Source organism: Camelus bactrianus, chromosome 12 (assembly GCF_048773025.1).
Source record: "Camelus bactrianus isolate YW-2024 breed Bactrian camel chromosome 12, ASM4877302v1, whole genome shotgun sequence".
In the NCBI taxonomy this organism is placed as follows: domain Eukaryota; kingdom Metazoa; phylum Chordata; class Mammalia; order Artiodactyla; family Camelidae; genus Camelus; species Camelus bactrianus.
In genome coordinates, this window is record NC_133550.1 from 33,881,568 (window position 1) to 33,897,981 (window position 16,414).

Consider the following 16,414-nt stretch of genomic DNA (forward strand, 5'->3'; position numbering starts at 1 on the left):
CTATAGGACAGTGCAAAGACCCGGGCTAGGCTTTCCAGGAGACCTGTGTTTTCGGTTGATGCGTCAGTATCACCAGGTCCCCTGAGAATCATGACAGAGAACATGCAAGGTCCAGGTTATTTCCACCATCCCTGGGAAACTGTGACTAGATAGACATCTAGGTAAAGTGGTATGTCTGACCTGGGCTTTTGCAACCTTCTTTCATAATCCGCTTTCTTATCTCCTACTTCGCAAAACCAAAGAGAAATTGGTACAAACTGTATTGACAAAAGATTAGAACTTGATTTTCAATGGCAAAGGCAAGTATACATTATAAATAGCAAAACAGCTGGCTTGGACTATGTTGCCGGCCACTCATCCAGTTGAGAGATTTGAATGACATCATAACCCTTGAGAGGGTATTGCTAGCCAGCTGGTGTTATTTAGAATACACAAAAATTGGAGAAAGAAGGCACACTCACACACACACATGCACACACACACGGGTTCAAGTTATGCAGAAAATATGAACAACGGGAAAATCATTTGCCCCTCAGGTGCCCTTCCCCTGAGGGGTGATAGGCAGCTGAGTATAGGAAGGGAAAAAAAAGATTCGACTTTATTTTTTCAGTTAGCTTTACAGCTCAGCAAAATCTTTGCCCTGTCGTGGGCAAAAAGCAGGAGACAGTGTCCTAAAGGGAGCAGACTGCAAAGCTGCCTGCCCCCTTCCAGGTTCAAGGAAATGAGATCATTCCCCTCAGTTGGCAACTGCGGCGAGGGGTCACCCCAGCGCTGTCTTCCAATCTAGTTCAGCCCAGTCATTTGAGGGTTAAAATTGTAGGGTGTGCTTGGCATGGTCTTTTCTTCATTTCTTTTTTTTTCTTTTAATTTTGCTTTTGCTCTAGAATGTAAAATTGCTCACCCATCCTCCACGTATATTCCTCTCATACCGGTAAGGTGTATTAGCAGATGTGTCTTCTTGCCCAGTAGAGTTAATCAGAGAGCAGCCCCAGTATTTTAATGTCTGCTCACCCTGTCACTAACACACATTCTTTTAAGGGAAAAAAAATGCTTCTGTGCTCTAGTTTTAAAATGCAAAGGTATGATGTTATTTGTCACCATGCCCAAAAAAGTCCTTACTCGATAACTTTGCCAGAAGAGGGAGAGAGAGAGAAGGCAAGCGTTCCCCCAGCTGTTTCCTGTCTACAGTGTCTGTGTTTTGTAGATAAATGTGAGGATTTTCTCTAAATCCCTCTTCTGTTTGCTAAATCTCACTGTCACTGCTAAATTCAGAGCAGATAGAGCCTGCGCAATGGAATAAAGTCCTCAAAATTGAAATGTGACATTGCTCTCAACATCTCCCATCTCTCTGGATTTCTTTTTGCCTCATTATTCCTGCTAACCAATTCATTTCCAGACTTTGCACTTCAGAAGCAATGGGAAAAATCAGCAGTCTTCCAACCCAATTATTTAAGTGCTGCTTTTGTGATTTCTTGAAGGTAAATATTTCTTACTCTTTGAAGTCATTGGGGAATTTTCTTTAAATTGTGTACTGTTTGCTTCTGCCTAGAAATGTTCTTCACTTTAGAATTTTCATTGTTTCGGCACTGAGAGTTATTTATAAATTGCTGAATATGCAATTCTGTGGGATCTGAAAAAATAGCTCCGGGAGATAAATGCCTTTGCACAGATATCTGTATGAGTAGAAACTATTGCAAGGTACTTATGCTAAATCCTCCACTTCTGCAGGGCTTCAGTGGTGTCATTATAGAAGATTCCTTTAAATCCTGTCTATGGTTAAGGGCTATAGAGCATGGATATGAACTTTTGGATTTTTTTTGCAGGTGCAGATGTTTTATTTTTAAGACCATGTTCGTGTGTGTGTAGGAGTGTGTGTGTGTGTGTGTGTGTGTGTGTGTGTGTGTGTGTGTGTGTGTGTGTGTGTGTGTGTAACTTGTCAGGGCTTTTATTACAAGGCATGCCACATACAAAGAGTTACATTTTAAGTGATTTTAAAGCTTTTAAATAGGATCTTTGGAGCTAAGGTCCCGGAACTCTCTACATTTATGCCCAGAGAGTCAAAGTTAGAGTGAAGTTTAATTTGCTCTTCTGAAAAAAAACTCCTTAAGAACTCTTACTGACCTTGCATATTCATATAATTTAAACAAATGCATACTGTATATGGAAAGCGGAAACTTTCTAGCAACAGCTATTCCAAGTTTTTTCTTTTGAGGAGGACTCTCATGGGTGAAGTTTGGACTTGGGGTTTCGTGCTGTAAAACTCTGATTTTATACTCGGTGTTGTAAAGTCTCTTTAGGTAAATTTGGCTGGCGTTGTCAATGCACTGACTTCTCGTTTCCAATCACTGGCCCTAGTTCAAGTTTCCATTCTCAGCAAAATTATATCCTTCAAGACTTGTGTTTTTCCAATTTGCAAGCACTTTTAAGCCGCTGTCACTGGCTCCCCGATGCAATTGCCTGAGGGCTCAATTCATAAACCGTCCCTACCACTAAGTACGCGGTACTCATTTGCTGCTTTCAAATACTCCACCACTGGGACTTTTCTTAGTCAAGTAAGTGGCTTAAGAGTTAAGGATACATCCTTGTCAGGCACCTGATTCTGCTGCCCTTGAGATGTTGGAATGCACACAGGCTACCTTGCTTTTAAAAGGAATGAAGTCAATAGACATATGTGCTATGTGGTCTGACAGCTGAGGGTTTTGTCTCCCTGCTTAGATGATCCTAAAAGAGGCTGTGGAGTGTTATCTCTGCATTAATTACACATTTGGAAAACTCCAAATGAACTTTACATGCTGTGTATGCTGAACTTTTCAGAAGTAGAGCTAGCCATTAAGTTGTTGCTTTTTCCTGTACTTGGAGCAGGAAGTGGTTCGAGGGAGCTACGTGGTCTTTCAGTGTAACTCAATGAATAAAAGTGTCTGCCAGGCAGAACTTGTAAGCTGATTGTACTCTCAGTCTCAAGATGTTTCCAAGTGTTTGAGTCAGAGGGAAGAGGGCAAGGGAGAGGACTGGAGCTTGGGTCACTGTTCAGGGAGGCTACAATAGGCACACAATGGAAATTGGTGGCTTGATTGGGAGGAAAAGATTGACTCAAATCCCAGCTGTGCAATTTGCTCATTGTCTGAATGGACAAAAGGCAGTTTACCCAGGCTCATAGCATACCTGCCCGGGTGTCCAAATGTAACTAGATGCTTTCACAAACCCCACCCACAAAGCAGCACATGTTTTTAAGTCCTCAGTTTTCTATTCACATCAGTCTCATAATACCCACCCTGACCTGCTGTAAAAGATCTGGAACAAACAAAAATGGTTACACCTACAGTGAGTATTTTCTTATGACTATTGCCCTCAAATTTTGCTGGGCATTTTTTATTGTAGCCCAGACATCTGGAATCAATTGATATTCCATTTATTTAAGACAAAAAGAAAGGTATTTTCAATTCTGGATTTGTGAATGATTTTTGAGAAAAGCATGCTCTGCTTTTTTTTTTTTTTTCCTTTTTTTTCTTCTCTGTCTGGTCCTTCCTTCCTTTCTCTCTCTCAAATCTTTCCTTTCTCTCTCTTCGTTTCTTTTGTGTTTGGCAAAATAAAAAGGCCAAGGAAATGATGAACATATGGGGACACTTTTTTTCAAACTTTTAACTCCTAAGCAAGTTCCTTATTGTTTTCTTTTTGGGGGGGAACATAATGTGATAAATTCTCTGGTTCTCTGTGGGTGTACTGGACTGTTCCCTGAATGAAAGGAAAATGCACTAGAGGTTCTATCTTGTCCTAGAACTATAAGTGCTGATATTTATCTGAGAACATAACTCAGCAAAAAAAAAAAAGGAAAGGGAAAATCTGTAAAAAAATAAACCTTAAATCTTAAATGCTAGAGATTTATATGTGTTGCTGGATTTAAATCTGTTATACAAAAGAACTAACTATTAAAAATATAACCTTGATACCTAGTGATGTTCTTAATTCACTAAAGCTATAAATTGAATACCTTTTTCCGTGAATTTCATGAGAACTGAAGAACTTGAAGCATCTACAGTTGCAGGTGCTTGGCCTTCAGCATCACTATAAACACAGCAGAGAAGAGAGGGATGGAGTAATAGGATTGGCAGAATAACATTCATTCTAGAACTGGCCCATTGCCAGAGTGTGGTGTATGTTCTGTAAGATCAATTATTAGTTCTTGCTTTTGAGAAGGGCAGTAAAGTCCAGTTGGGTTGGATTTGCGGAGGTTTCCACTGGAAATATTGAAAGAGAACACTCCCACTGATTATTTTATAATTAGGAAAAATGAGAATTGGATGATAACTTGTTTCTAGCAGTCCCAGTGGCTTTGGCTGCGTGGGGGTGGAGGGTTTCCACAAAGAGGTCCTATCAAGAAAATGGAAGAAATGTTCAATTGGGCTTTTACCTCCTCTTCTATTTTATGTTCATTATTTATGATGATTTGCAAATAGAGGATGCTTTTCATCTTCAACTGTTTTACAAGCATTAACTAAATATTTACATTGTGTTAACAGGAGTCTGGGGGTTAGGAGTTTTTTCCCAATTGCTGAGCCGAGAGTCTGGCCACAAAAATGGAAATCTTAATTAAAATGATGGAGCAAATTTTGCCACTGATGTAGAAAGCCATTAAGTTAAGAGTTCATGGAGGGCAAGGAAGGTGGTCAGAAAATAAGTGACTGAGTCTGTTTCTCCAAAAGTGATGGGGCTGAATGGACCTGCCACTACTGGGAGGTTCAGAAAAGCCTCTTTTCATAATGATAGCTTTCAGCTTAACTCCATGACCTTTTGATTGGGTCCCTCACTTAACATCCTGTCACTGACTCTGCCAATGCTGCTGAAAAGTAAATGCATCTGACAGGGGTGAAGCTACTCACCTTAGGAGGCTTCCTGGAAGAAACCACATCCTTGTGCCACAAGTAGCAATATGGAAAAACTTAATGATCACCTCTGCATTGTTTCTACTGCTGAGAGTGAAGATGGAGACTTGAGCCACAGGAATCCTGCTTCTGGCAGTGCTGCCATTTGGCTGTCTATCATTGGCTAAGTCAGGCCAAGCAGGGGTCCGTGCTGTAAAATGGATACAGTGACATGTAAGTCCCTCCAAGAGATGAAATCAAAATTCCTGTGACAAAAATAATAATAATAATAATAATAATAATAATAATAATAATAATAATAATAATAATAAAATTTTTAAAAAGGCTTTTCCAGGTTTTGAGCCCAGTGCCCTATTCATGGAAGGCACTGTCTACACATGTGTTGATCTGATATTGAGCTTAACACATGGAGGTTTAGAATGCAGAAGGAGTGGGGTTTACTTAGCATAAGCAATTTCATTCCTAAATCCTCACATTTTTTCCTGTTTCTGGTTTTTATATCCACTTGTAATTGTTAACTGCTGGTATCCCCCAGGTAAGAAATCTCTGTCTCTTTGTCTTTCTCTGCCTCTGTTTCTCTCTGTCTCTGTTTTTATCTCTGTCTCTGTCTCTCTCAAAAGTGAAAAGAAAAAAAAACTATAATGATATATAGTATTTTCACAAGTTCTTTTTCAGTCACAGTGAATTCTCTTTAATCAGCATGGGGGGAATGATGTTCTGGTTAATTTAGTATTCTGGTCAATAATGAATGCACATGCCATCTGTGGATGGCCAGTCTTCAGAGAATTTAAATTAATAAAACATATTTGGCCCCAAATCTGAAATGAGCACAATTTAACCTTTGATAGTTCCAAAGGTTTACTAGGATCTCTGAATGGTGTGCGATCCCATTGCAATAACAGCATCTTTTGCTTCCATAGTAAATGTTTCTGGATATTTTACCTCACTGAGTTGTAAGAGGAACCCATAAAGAAGGGGGTTCAGGGAGGACTTCTCAAGGTTGCACAGTAGCAGGAGGATTAAACTCAGGTTGCTTGATGCCAAGACATGCTCAGTCCACACCGCCCTGTGGTCACTCACACCTCCTGTTGCACTTCTGAGCGGGCAGTTCTGATTGGCAGTATTGGAAAGCTGGGGGCAAAGGCACTCCTGCCTTACCCTCAACCCCCTGGCAAGGACCCAGGAGGAAGTGTGACTCTCCTTCTGCTTCTTTGGCAGGTAAAGATGCACGTCACGTCCTCCTCGCATCTCTTCTACTTGGCCCTGTGCTTGCTCACCTTCACCAGCTCTGCCACGGCTGGACCTGAGACGCTCTGCGGGGCTGAGTTGGTGGATGCTCTTCAGTTCGTGTGCGGAGACAGGGGCTTTTATTTCAGTAAGTAGTCCTCCCTCTCACTGCTCTGTGGATTTACAACCGCAGGCAGTGTGTGAAGAACGGAATGACTGCCCGTGGCTGGCAGTCGTCCTCAGCCTCTGAGATTCCTCACCTCAAAGTGAGCCTAGTGTTTCAGCGGGGCTGTGGCAGCTTTTGCATTTAGGATGGAATTTTCCTCCTTAGCAGTTTGTCTTCCCGCTGAGTTTTCCAGCAACTATTCTGCTCAACCCTCACTATTCCATTCCTTCCAGTGAAAAGATGGGACAAAATGGCCCTGGGGGATTGAGGTTTTTTCCCGAGATCTGTGGGTGCATGGATAAACATATGCAAACATGTAGGCCTGTTTTAAGTGCTAGGTAATTTGGAGGAAACTAGGAAGGTGGAATTGGCAAAAGAATTTTAGAGGCACATCCCAGATGTCTCCATGTGATATGAAATTACCATGAACAGACAGGTGAACTTTGCTGAAAGGCACGTTTGCAAATACACAGGCTCTCTCTAAATGGAAACTGAAATGCTGTATTAATTTGCCCTCCATGCAAATTGACCTTGATTTTTTGTTACTGCCTTCTTTTGACGTTGCTCTTCTCTGGGGCTCTCCAGTGATGTCTCCATTTGGAAAAGGGTTTCTGACAAGTGCAAGGTCACTTAGCCCATAAGTAGGTCTCAGGTGATTAAAAAGTCAACAGTCAATAAAAAGTAGACAGCCAAGTCCATGCTTGCAAATAAATAATAAACACAAACAAGAGTCAATGCTGCCTGAGGGAATAGATCACTTAAAGAACCTACCTCAGAGGCATCTGTCTCCTTGTATATTACAGGACACTGAAAGATGGAAAGCCAGATGCTTATTCTGTATAATTCTTTGAAATTTTAGAGAGTTCCAGGGAACTGACGCTCAGGTCCTCAGGACGATGAATCATTCTTAGAGGTTCATATCTCTCAAGTGTAGACAGCTCACCTCAGCTACCCACTAGGCTTTGAATAGCTACTGTGATGACTCACGTGCTTCAAGTCTCTCTCATCATCTTTCCAGCAAGGGGTGTGTGTGTGTGTGTGTGTGTGTGTGTGTGTGTGTGTGAAAGAGAGACTCAGGGGAGGGGTCTGTGTGTAGCAGGCTGGGATGGGTAGGAAGAACGGGAAGGAAGAGGCTGATAGGCAGGTTGATGATCTGTACTTGGAGATTTGGCGACAAACAGCTTTTCAACAACTAGAGACGGAGAATGAGAAGTGCTTTCTACTCTTTGAATGGATAAATTCCTACTCTCTGTTTCCAGCCTGTGCTTTAATTGAGTGAATTCATTTATTTTTCTGGCAATAAAGCAATTCTATCCAGTTCTCTGTTGCCGTGCAGATGAGCGAGTTCACTGGGTGAATGCTTTTCAAATAGCAGACTTTTACCTTCAAAATATCTTGCAGAAAGCAAATGTGTCACATCAGCATCACCCAATGATGGGTTGTCACTATTCTTTACTTTGCAGCTACTGGTCCACATTTTAAAAAATGAATAAGTGGTTCTCACTTACTATGCCCAAGAGGACTTTTTCTGCCTTGATAATCCATTTGTGCCATTTCCTTTTATCCACTTCACTAGGTGATTGCCAAGCCCCCCAGTGTCTTCTGTTATGTGCCAGGTTGAATTGTGATGTCCAACATGACATGCTCCAGGATTTCCATGCACAGTGCATGGAAACTGAATCTTTCTATAACTTTCTGTGATGTTTGCATTAGGTGACAAAAACTGAGAATGGAAAGAAATAATTTGGTCTCAAGTAAACATATTATCTTATATATATTCACACAGATAGTTAAGAGTATTGTACAGCTATGACAGAAACCAATTTAAATGCACTTTTGAAATACATTCTGTTACTTCAATAATCAGATTTTAGCAAATGCTTTTTAATTCTATTTTAGTAACTTCAAAGGGGAAGGTTAATTATGGCAATGCTTGATGTTTAGAGTGTAACTCTGGGTAGAAGTTGGTTTTATAAACTGTGTATTATTATTATTATTATTAAGAGTCTATATATCATAAGTTCTGCGTTTCAGAACTTCATGACTTATTGTAAATTCTTTGTCTGACATAAACCCTTATGCATAAAAGTATTATTGTTAACTTGCTATCAACTGGACCACCCTTTTGCCCAAGATAAATTAGCCCCTTTAAACTCTTTAATTCAAAACACTGATGAAGCATCTGCTATGTGTAAGACACTGTACTAGGCATGAATGAGATACCAAGAGATTAACTTTTCCTTTGAGGAACTCACAGCCTAGTTGGGAGATAAAAACAAAAAACAAAAAACAAACAAACAAAACATATGTAAGTATCATCAAGTGTCATAAGAGAAAAATAATCATGGAAGAACAGATTATGGTCATTTATGCTTTTCCTGAATATTTTGTCCCATTTTTGAAATCTCCTAACCAGAATCTACCCTCTCAGTGGACTCCCTGATACCAAGATCCGTATTTATTTACCACTGCATGCCAGTATCTGGCTCAGTGCCTGGCTGATACAGCCTCAGCTCATATCTGATTGTTGGACTGACAGGATTGACTTGAAATGAATCCAATTGAATGGAAAGGCATTACTTGTTTGATCTTAGTCTTCAGAATCATCAAGAATTAGGTTTGTCAGATACTTTGGACAATTCTCATCTCATATTTACCCGGCTATTTGATAAAACTTTATCTTCTTTCCAACTGAATACAGTGTATACTAACAATGACTTAGAGGCTGCGTTCTTGTCCTCCCCAAGCTACATTGATGGTCTGTTTTGTGTCTGAGCCAATTATTCTTACAGGCATTAACTGCTGTCAACAAATTTTATTGCGTTTCCTTTTTGTCCCCTGAGATTTACTGTGTATGGAGAAGTCAGCTCTAAGTATTTACAGCCTTTGAAATACTTTTTAGAGGAAAAGAGTCTTCCCCACCTCTATCCCCTATCAATTGACTCATTATCATTTTACCCTTATTTTCAAAGTTTTATTGTGGCTGTGTGTTTTATTTTAAGCTGCTCCAAATTCATTTTCAATGTATGGGTATTTTTTAATAGTGGAGGTGGTTTCTGATCTTAGTTTGAAACTCAGACATCTCAAAGAAAATTGCCTCCATATCTATCTTCTTTGTTGGGCCAGAATATTTAACCGAGAGACTTTGTTAACCCTATTAGAGACAGAACTGTTTTGAATAATATTTTTGGTAAGGCTTATTTTGTATAGATTGACCCAATGTTGTAAATCAGCTCATATTTCTTTACAAGCCAAGTTCCACTACAGCACAGGGGAAGCCACCTTCTAGATTATCTGTTTTGTGAACATCTTCCCAGCATAAGTGGAATAGTTCCTCTATAATTTATGAGCTTCCCCAGACATTTTATGAAATGGAAGTTGCGAAGATAGAACTAAGTACTGATTCTTCCCTATGTATCGTAGTAAGAGAGTGCATCAACCAGTCTCGGACCCTCATAGTTCAGGAAGAAAAATGGTGGCATAATGGAGGTGGCACATTGGAAAAGAACTAGCTATTATCTTACCAGCCTGACAGAGCCCTCACAGAGGGCAGCTTGTTGTAACTTCACTTTGCGTGGAACCAAGCAAGAGGAAAAGAGCTTCAAGTGAAACAGGAGAAGTTAAGCCTGCCATAGATATAATTCTTGACAGCCATGGTGATTGACCGTTTTAACATGCGCTTTAGAGGCTTGTGGAATTTCTCTCCTTGGAGATACTTAAAAAATTGATGGACAACCAACTACCTTGGATGGTTTCAATTAAGAGCAACCAAAAGAAAGTGAGTTTCTGGGGTCCTTTTTAGTTTTAAGAGTCTATAAACAGTCCCTTAAATAAACTGTATATGCTTTACCTCAGCGGTCTGGGAAAAAGGAGAAGTAAATCAATTAGAAAGGAAAGTTGGATACCCTTTTGGCTATTTCAGATTTATAGCTTTTGTAAAACATACTTCCAATGCATAGTTATTAAGAACAGGTCTGAATAAATGAATGGCATTCTTCATGTGTTAAAACATACTGTTTTATAAAGAGTTTAAGTGAAACTTTGCAATGAATTTCATTGTTATGGATTGCCACAACCTTCCTAGATCGAGGTTATTATTGTTAACTCAAGCTTCCTTCAGTTGAAATATAGTGTTCAGAAAACTGCTCCCAGACCTGTCATTCATTAGCTATATGACTTTGGCAGGCATTTAAGCTTCCTGGGCCAAAATGTCCTTGTCTATAAAACAAGAGGATTTTGTGAAAGTAAATGACCTCTTCTAACTTTAACAGACTCATAGTCTAGGTTGTAATTAACAAGGATTTGGTGCTATTCAAGAAAGGAGAACCCTTGATTTAAATAGTGACCAAAGAACATTTAGTCTCCTTTATCTTCTTTACATAGTGTCTGTTCATCCCCAAAGATAGGAGATCCCACTTACTTAAAGAAAGAGGAGCCTCAGCTTCTTTGTTTTATTTTCTTTTAAGGTGGGTTCCAACCCCTCAGGGATGGAATAGAAGCTCAGACATGACCAAATACATGCAGGTTATCTGGCCAAAGGAGCACACGCCTTGTGAAAACAGATTGTCACTTTTCTTTGCTAGGAAGGACCAGCTGACAGTTCTCATCTTTACGTTTTCTCACTCTCTTGGAAGTGAGGAAAAGTAAGTAGGTCAGTTTTTAGCTGCCCTTTTTTAAATTAGAGGGGACAAATTCGAATCTATAGACTTCTAAACCTTGACTAAAAGCCTTTTCCTAGCCTGTTGATACTGCCTTTCCAAGAGAATGCAGTTGGGGACAAAGATGCACTCATCCACCATTAGCATTGCTTTGAGTGGGGCTGGATTTGAACTAAACCATTTGCATTTCTTGGCTTGATATCCCTTAGGCTGCCAGCCATGCATTTGCATGACAGCTGGTCAAAGTTAGAGGTACAGTCACTGGCTTTGGAAAAGCTTTTCTCTTTGAAATCAATTGGCACATGTGGGATTTGACCTTGGCCTTGGCCATCACTAAGCTAATAGGTCACAGATATTCTTCAAGAAAAACAGTGAGATTTTATATTGACCCCAAGCGCTTGCTGCTACTCTTTAAATATGCCCAAGAGGTCCAGTCTGGGCAACAGAAAGGACCGCTAAGAAAGTTATCATTTCTGTGCAAATTTAGAAAATAATTTGCATTTTTCTGATATTATAATGCTCTCTGAGACCATCTTCTCCCTGATGGATAATTACAAGAAACAGGAGAGGGAATAATTCAAGACCAAGTATGGTCTCTATTGCCAAGAATAAATGATTTGAATCCTAGCTCTGCAACTTACTTGGTGGGTAGCATTGAGCAAGTCATTTAATCTCTTTGTTCCTCAATTTCCTCATCTGTAAAATGGGGCCTACTTCATCAAACTGGTTAATATATTAGACCATATTAAATTAGAATACTGCCGGACACATCGTAAGCATTGTAAGCACATTCGCGGTTTTACTTATTTATTCTCTTCCAGGATCAGTTGCAGAGTCTATTGCACAGGTAAAAGTATCTGAGCAGCTCATTACACACATTTTTACTCCATAACGGCAGCTGATAAAACCTGCTGCTAGTAGTAACAGGTACATAGTCATATCACAAAGTCGTAGCACAAAGAATGGTTTATATTTGACTAGTATATTCACTTTTTCAAAATCCAGTTGTATCAGTTCTCTTTACCCCAATCTTAGAAGGCAAGAATTATTGCTTCATTGGACAAATGAGAAATATGAGATTGAGATTTTGTGACTTACCTCACTTGATGGATCCAAAACCAAAGTCAAGGTCTCTTGTCTCCTAGAAGCACATTCACCTGGCCACTGATATTGTTTAAAGGTCCGAAGTGTTGTGGCATAGGGGGATGCTTCCAAAATCCCAGGCCTCTTCTTAGAGATCAGGAGCAGGGACCCCTGGGTGAACTCTTCTTTGAGAGGAAATATGAGGAAGATATCCAGGTAATGACCCTACATCTTACCATCCAGAAAAACTTAGGAAATACTAACAGCATTTCCTCAGGGTACACAAGAAAAGCTTCTTTAATTAGATGCTGCGGCTGTTCAAGGGTCTTCACAGACTGGACCCCACTCAGAGAGGACACTGTAGCTTACCTGTGAGCACAGGGATATGTGGTATGATCTTCAGGACCCCTCCTCTGGCCAACTCCAAGTTTTCTTCTTCCTCTGCTAGCAAACCTCAAGTGTTTCATTTCTAGCAACTGCTAGTTCTGTTGGTTTTTCTCAAAGACCTACTGAAGGAGGGCTATTTATTTGGACCAAGGATCTTTCTCTGGGTGCTATAAGAGAGGTGGTAAAGGAGAGGTGGTCACAAGGCACCATAAGCCATAGAGTGGGCCAGGCAGGAGAGTCTTCCCCAACCTGACCATGAAAGGAGCTATGGGAACAGCGAAGGGTTTGGATACAAGGCTTCCACCCATACCGGTGTCCCACAACCAGTTGCTTGAAGACCATTGGTATTGGAATGTCTTGGATCTTCAGTGGCTGGTAGGCTCATATCTCCATTTTGGATCCAGAAGAAAGTGTTGGTATTTCCCAGATCCTCTGGGCCTCCATGTACCTTGTCCAGACATCATGTACCATGCCAGCATTCCTCAAGGCCTCTGTAAAGAGCCAACCTCATCCCTCTAACAGACTTTCTTCTGATTTCACAGCCCATACCACAGAATCAGACACACTGCAAACAGGCACAAGATCTCTCCCAAGGAGATTTCTCATTGTTCTCAATAATAGGCTACAAAGCCTTTGCTCTTTTATGCAGCCAGAGTCTTTGACAACCATGGTGGCAAAAAATGATTTTGCACTGAGCTGCTGCCCTGGCAGAGTTCCATCCTATACATCTCTGTGAAACACCAGCAAGCTCTTACATCACAAAGAATTACTTTTGGTTGCCTGGAAAGTTCAAATCCTGAGGCCTTATTAGCTGTTAGACTAAGGAGATGACAACACAGCATTTCATTTGTCTTTATCTATATGCGAGATCATGTTTAAAACATAGCGAAGAGCTGTTATTTGACATGTAATTCCTTAACTGCAGTAAGTTGTATGCCTATTTAATGCATTGTTTAGTCTCACATTGGCTAAAGCCACTTAAAGAAGCACTTGGCAAGCTCTGGCTTTTCATTCTTGGCATAGCTGCCCCTCTTACTTTTTCACTGAACCTTAAATACCAAGAAAAACCCTTCACTTAACTTTACATCTGGCATATTGCTTTTTGCAGTTGGCCAGAACTTTTGCACGTGGCCCTCTGCATTTGTCTGAAGGTAATTAATGGCTTTGCAATATTTGATCAGCAGCAGCATGGACACAGAGAGAAGTTGTGCAACCAGCAGAGACCACACAGTCTTTTAAATTAAAACCTTTTGCATTAAATGCTCTGGTGTTCTGCAGGGATAAGGGTTTCCTCCCTCCTCCCCTACTCCCCCCAAAAAGGTATGCTGAAGCCCCAGTGAAGACATCCAAGAATCTGATTCTTGATGAAGTATACATCTCTCTAATAAAACTACTTAATTTTTCAAAGGAAATAAAATTGAAGATTTCTGTAAGCTTGGAAGCCTTTGAAAAATAATCTAGTCAATATCAAGAGTGAAACTCAAAAGGAAGTGACATGTTCAAGGTCATGCTGCCAATTAACGGCGGAAGTAGAAGGAAATAGTTTTGATTCTGTTTCCTGATTCCAACGCGGTTTTCAGCCTTTAGCTGCAATGGACCAGGCCAGTGTCTACGCCACCTGGTAAATTTAAATGACCAGGAGAGGCCTCCTATCAAGCTCACCCAAGTGAACATAGATCTTGGTGGCACTCTCATTCCAATAAACTCACCTGGGACTGAAGTTGACATGTCTGTTCCCTTGCTATAGAAATCTGCACAAACTAAAAGGATTCCCTGTCTATTTCCTATACAATGCACAAGGCCTTTCAATGTGCTTCGGGCATTCCAAGTCCACTTCAGGTCATGATTTAGACTATTATTGTATATTATATTATTCTGACTCTTTGGTCACTCTCTCCAATGTCAACTTGGGTAGAACTGCTTTGGAATGACTTAGCAAAGCTGTGCTCCTGGAAAATCTGAAACAGCCTGAAGAGTTGTTGGATGGGTTTCTTTTCTGGAGATTTCTCTGGCGGCCCCAAGCCAAAAGAAATTTACACCTGATTTTTTTGCAGATTTCCAAGCAAATACTCTATGAATCTCTTCAGATTTTCTTCTGTGATCTTTATGAGGTACTAGAAAGGCTGTTGGAGGGGTCTTTTAAACTTTGAAAATGTGTTAGTCATAGAGTCAATTCTGTGAATATTGCTGGGAAGATGGTACTACTTGTGCCATTTACCCTGATGAAATGGGTCTTTCATCAGAGGCAAATGATGAAGAAAGTCTGTACTGAGCCAACCCACAAGCAACCAACTCCTGATTATCTATGAAACTGGGGAAAAGAGCACCAAGGGATGGAATTCTGGATTCAGCTGATCTGGGGACATGTACATTTCAACCGCCTCCCTTTTCCTTCCTCCCTGTCCCAGCCCTAGCCCTTTTATGAGACCAAGTGACATGTTTTAAAATTCTACTTTATTCTCCTACTCCCTCCCCCAGCAGCGCCATTGGCAACAGGATTTCTCAACCACAGCACTATTGACATTTTAGGACAGATAAGTTTTTGTCTGGGGAGAGGGGCACTGTGCATTGTGGAATGTTTAGCACTATATCTGGCTTCTACATTCTAGATGCCAGTAGGACCCTCCTCCCAGTTGTGACAATCAAAAACGTCTCCAGACATTGCTCAATGTCTCCAGGTTGGGGGCAGTACAGAATCACCCCCTCATTGAGAACTACTGGACTAGAGATGGCTCCAGAAGAAAAGTAACTAGAGAGCTGGGAAAGCTATGAGTGAAAGTGACACACCAGCTAGAGATCAGTCACTGGTTAATGGAGTCTACAGTCCATTGCCCAGAGTTAGCAATGAGAAGAGTTACTGTGGTTTTGAAAGCTTCTCTCTGAAAATAAAAAGCTCTTTCTATAGGCTATCAAAAATGTGTTCGCAGGCCCTCCCTTTCATTTAAAAGCTATAGAACTCATTTATTTTTGTAACAGTAGTCAGGGAAGGCAGAAATGATATAGAGCAAAACTGTGTGATTGTGACCACCTGGAGCACATGGAAAAGAAGCTGGCTACCTTTTTTTAATTGAAGTATAGTTGATTTACAATATTGATAGTTTTAGATGGACAGAGAAGCTGATCATCTTTGACCCCAATATTTGTGGTCGTTCCCTTCTTTATCATGTAATAAATAAGCTCTCAATTCCTCACAAGTGGAAAAGCGCTGGCTCAGAGAGAGGGGCCACAGTGTTTCTTCTCCATTCTTGTGTCTTTCCTGGCTGAGTATCATCACAGCCCTTCTATTGCCCGTAAACAGCTCTACCAGAAAGCAGAACGAGATCAGTGCAGTATTTATTACTCTGAAAATCAGAAATTCCACGATTTGGCCTCACCCAGCTCCCTTACTTAACAGCTCTATGACCTTGGAGAAGTCACTTAATTTCCTTGGGTCTTCCATTCCTCATTAGTAAAATAGGAATAAGTATATTATACCTCAGAGTTTTTTTTAAGGCTCAACTATAGAAGGTCTTTGGAAACATATTTGGAAATCCAAATACGTCACCTATTAATGGATTGAATTGAATATTCTGTGTTGTCCCTCTAATCACCATCCACAAATTAGTTCAGTGGCTAGACTTTAATCTTTAATGATATTGAACCATTAGTTCAATGTTCTGCAATAATTATAATCTAGAAAATTTAATTTGGCAGTGTATCTTCTCAACCCTATCAATTACAAAGAAAAGCATGTTGGTATCTCCTATTCACCTATCACTTTGCTTTTAGACCATCCAGGAGTCAATTAATGGATCTTCAGAATGCTCATTCAGTATTACTATTTATGTCCTCATTGGAGGAAGCAGAAAAAAGATGAGATCTATCACTTTACCACACTGAGCTTGCTTAAAGAGTTAGTTTACACATAGTGGTTAGGTAGTCACTGAGGTATCAGTGTAAGCAAAAGATTTTCATTCTTCCAAGTCAGCTATTAATGATTTTTGCTTAGCCTCAAAAAGCAGTGTTCAGCAGAA

At 40.3% G+C, this 16,414-nt stretch overlaps 1 protein-coding gene across 4 annotated transcripts in view; it reads left to right on the plus strand.

Annotated features, from left to right (window-relative positions):
• Positions 1 to 1,132: 1,132 nt before the first annotated feature.
• The window catches only part of IGF1 (insulin like growth factor 1), a 76,654-nt gene continuing 61,372 nt past the window's right edge, over positions 1,133 to 16,414 (plus strand). Inside the window, exons 1-2 of one of the 4 annotated variants that reach the window (XM_010962804.3) lie at positions 1,133 to 1,478; positions 6,099 to 6,255. In XM_010962804.3, coding sequence (XP_010961106.1) covers positions 1,416 to 1,478; positions 6,099 to 6,255 — 220 coding nt within the window. In that variant the 5' untranslated portion in view covers positions 1,133 to 1,415. Of the gene's footprint in view, positions 1,479 to 2,974; positions 3,322 to 6,098; positions 6,256 to 16,414 lie in introns of those variants that run through there. The other 3 variants (XM_010962805.3, XM_010962803.3, XM_010962806.3) reach the window with 3 other exon arrangements.